Source organism: Gobio gobio (assembly GCF_949357685.1).
Source record: "Gobio gobio genome assembly, chromosome: 25".
NCBI lineage: Eukaryota > Metazoa > Chordata > Actinopteri > Cypriniformes > Gobionidae > Gobio > Gobio gobio.
Genome location: NC_137121.1, coordinates 6154457 through 6158045, shown reverse-complemented (window position 1 = coordinate 6158045; position 3589 = coordinate 6154457). Strand labels below are relative to the sequence as shown.

General features: G+C 33.7%; 1 protein-coding gene across 1 annotated transcript in view; it reads right to left on the bottom strand.

Annotated features, from left to right (window-relative positions):
- The window catches only part of mpi (mannose phosphate isomerase), a 16149-nt gene extending 13544 nt beyond the window's left edge, over positions 1 to 2605 (bottom strand). Inside the window, exons 1-2 of the mRNA XM_079810201.1 lie at positions 2569 to 2605; positions 2154 to 2281 (exon numbers count right to left, since the gene is read on the bottom strand). Of these exons, the coding sequence (XP_079666327.1) occupies positions 2154 to 2281; positions 2569 to 2584 (144 nt within the window). The 5' untranslated portion in view covers positions 2585 to 2605. The remainder of the gene's footprint in view (positions 1 to 2153; positions 2282 to 2568) is intronic.
- Between the last annotated feature and the right edge of the window lie 984 nt (positions 2606 to 3589).

The window sequence follows — 3589 nt, the reverse complement described above, 5'->3', positions numbered from 1 at the left end:
CCTCTGCTGTCGAAGAGTGAATGTGCACTTCAGCGAGTCTCCTCATTCCGCCATGTGCTCGGCTCATGCACGGTCTATTTACATCAGTGCACGTTCCTCTTTGACGTGTTTTTCATTTTAAACGGTTGATGGGTAAAGTATTCTCAAAATTCATTCTAAAAATCTGAATCATTCGTAATAAATAATTATTCACGGTATTTTGAAGTGCCCACGATAACAATATTGTGCATGTTCATTATTGCGGTATATCGTATTACCGTTTACCGGCACATGTCTAATGTTGACCGGCGTTTGTGCTGACTGACCACAAGTAGGGTATAACCGTATAATATAACCTCATGAAATCATTTAAATGTGAAAGTTTAAAAAAAGCAGATCGATGGAAAGAACTTAATTATAGTTACATGTTTGCTAACGAAATAAACCAATTAAAAGCCATTTGTGTGGTGGATAAATAATGTTGCACGTCTTCTTATCAAACCCGCCGCGCCAGCAGTGATCAACCTCTCCTCTATTTTGCTTAGGAACTAATGTGGTAGGAACCGAAGTTTACAGCACTGCGTTCTTTAGAATCATCTCAAGCGGAGCACTACTACATTCCCATTGGTTGCCGCTGGCTGCCGCCGAACCGCATCATAGCTCATTACCATAAAGTTGACCTGACTTCAACTCTCCTCGACGCCCAAATCGTCCAAGACGCCGCCGGGCTCCCATTGAGAATGAATGACTTCCGGCCACTTTGACGCTCTTGCCGGCGGCGGTGTGAACGCACAGTTATTATTAATTGAATTATGGAACCAAAAATTAAAAACCGTATTCAATCGTCAAATGACAGGCCCTTTAAGACGGTTATTTATGCAACAATAAGCCATCTGAACACATGCCGTGGCTTTATTAATAGACTGACACAAAGTGAATGTCAAGCTGACCTTTAAGGGAGCTGCACACACACACACGCTTGTTAAAGTCTGTTACAGTGTGTGCGACCGCCGCAGAACAAACACACACACACACAGGATGAAAAAAGCTTCCATAATCATATTAAGAAGTGTATAATACATGTTTTTTCAAATATAGAAAAATTAAGATAACATACTGACATGGTCTCACTTTAAATAAGGGAAAGAATGCAGAACTGAAGTAAAATAACAAATGACCAGTAGATATGAAGGAAAAAAGTGTTATTAAGAAATAACTTAATAAATTACATAAAATAATAATAATAATACATTTAATATCAATAATAATAATGTGTGATACACTCAAACAATTTGAAAGTCTCTTTTGGCTGATGGGCTCTCAAAAGTGAGTTATTATTTTGTATTATTATTATTGAAGGGTGTACATTAATGAGATTATTATTATTACTATTAATAATATTAATAATAATAATAATAATGTGTGGTTCCATCACACTCAAACTGTTTGAAAGTCTCTCTTGGCTGATGGGCTCTCAATAGTTTGTTTTTTATTATTATTATTATTGAAGGGTGTACATTAATGAGATTATTATTATTACTATTAATAATAATAATAATAATAATAATAATAATGTGTGGTTCCATCGCACTCAACCCGTTTGAAAGTCTCTTTTGGCTGATGGGCTCTCAAAAGTGAGTTATTATTTTTGATTATTATTATTTTAGAGAGTAAATTAATAATAATAATAATATAATTATTATTAATAATAATAATAACAACAAATATGTTTGAAAGTCTGCATATCTCGGCTGATGGGCTCTCAAAAGTGAGTGTATTTATAATTTGTATTATTATTATTGCAAGGTAATAATAACAACAACAATAATTACTATTATTATTCAGTTTGAAGGTCTCTGTGGTTGACTCTCTCAAAAGTGAGTTAATTATTTTTATTACAGCACAGGTCATAATAATAAATTTTTATAATAAATAATAATAATTATTATGATTACTGGGTGAGATTTATACACGGTTTTCAACCAGTTAACCAAGGGGAAGATATAAAAACCAAATAATTAGCTTGATTATTTTTTCATGACATATCATATCCATCTGTCTGTTTCTCGGGATGGCTGGGAGTCTGGGTGGGGGTTCTTGGGTCAGTAGGACGCAAATCCCTGCTGTAATGTGGGGATGTAGATGGAGTTGTTCTGGGCTGATCCACACTGTACCTCTGCGTAGGGCTTGGCCTCCTCGATGAGAGCCTGAGAGTCTCCACCGAGCACGAGCCGGGCCACCTCACTGTCCTGACCCACTTTACCCCAGGCGTAGTGCTGCACCACACAGCACAGAGGAAACACTGCGGAACCAGACACAATGACAGATGATCGAGCCGGCGTCACATAAACACACGTTCAAACACATTCATCGGATGGCATGAGGATCAATGAATGGACGGACGGACGGGAATCTCAGTGATGAGAAACGCTTACACACTCAAATCCGCCGAACAACCGCACCAACAACTAATCCACCCAAACAACACTCACACCAACGATAACAACAACCGGTTCTATTTCAACCCGCCGCTTGCCATTAAACGCGTTGTAAAATAACGAATGAAATGTGGAGTAAGATTAAACTGACCTTTCACTTCCGCCATGTCTGCGACGTTAACCGTCACGTAGGTGACGTCACAGCTTGCCAGCCAATCACGAGCCTGTACATGTAAATAAATACAATTCATCTAGTAAAATACGTTTATTTTAAAATGTAACGTTAATCTCAAGCATATTCCTGGAGATTAAGTTAAGGTTACAAAAGGAGGTTAAAAATAAACATATTTTTTATATTATAATTATTTAAAAAAATAGAGAGAATTTCATTCAGTATAAAAAAATGAACAGAATGAAGTAATTAAGTAATGTATGATAAACAACATCTTATGACTATTTTTACTGTTTATAGAATCTCTCCAATAATATAAATAGTTATACGATGAATTATTGTTATTTTTTTATCCCATTGAAAAAAAATTACAACTCAATAATTATTCAAATCTAACATAGTGACATGGTTTCACTTTAAATAAATAAATGAACATCTTATGACTATTTTCATTGTTTATAGAACCTCTCCCATCATATAAATAATTATACGATAAATTGTCGTTATTTTTCTATTTCATTGGAAAAATTACAACTCAATTATTCAAATCTAACATAGTGACATGGTTTTACTTTAAATAAATAAATAAATAAATGAATAAATGAATAAATGAATAAATGAATAAATGAATAAATGAATAAATGAATAAATGAATAAATGAATAAATGAATAAATGAATAAATAAATAAATAAATAAACGCAATACCGAAGTTACAAATAACCACAAATTTAAGAAATACAGTACGGGTCTTTCTAATAAAAAAGAGAAAATATCGATACAATTAATTAAGTGCTATTTTTCTTTTTATCGCGTCTTTTTATTTATTTATTATTTATTTATTTATTAAATGCCAGTCACATTACAAAAAAATGAACATAACAATAGTCATCACCAACATATAGTAAAAAAGAAAAAATATTGAACAAATATAGACTAATAATAACAATCATAAAAACAACAACCGCCAACGTCTTCTGATGACGTCGCAGTCAGATCTGC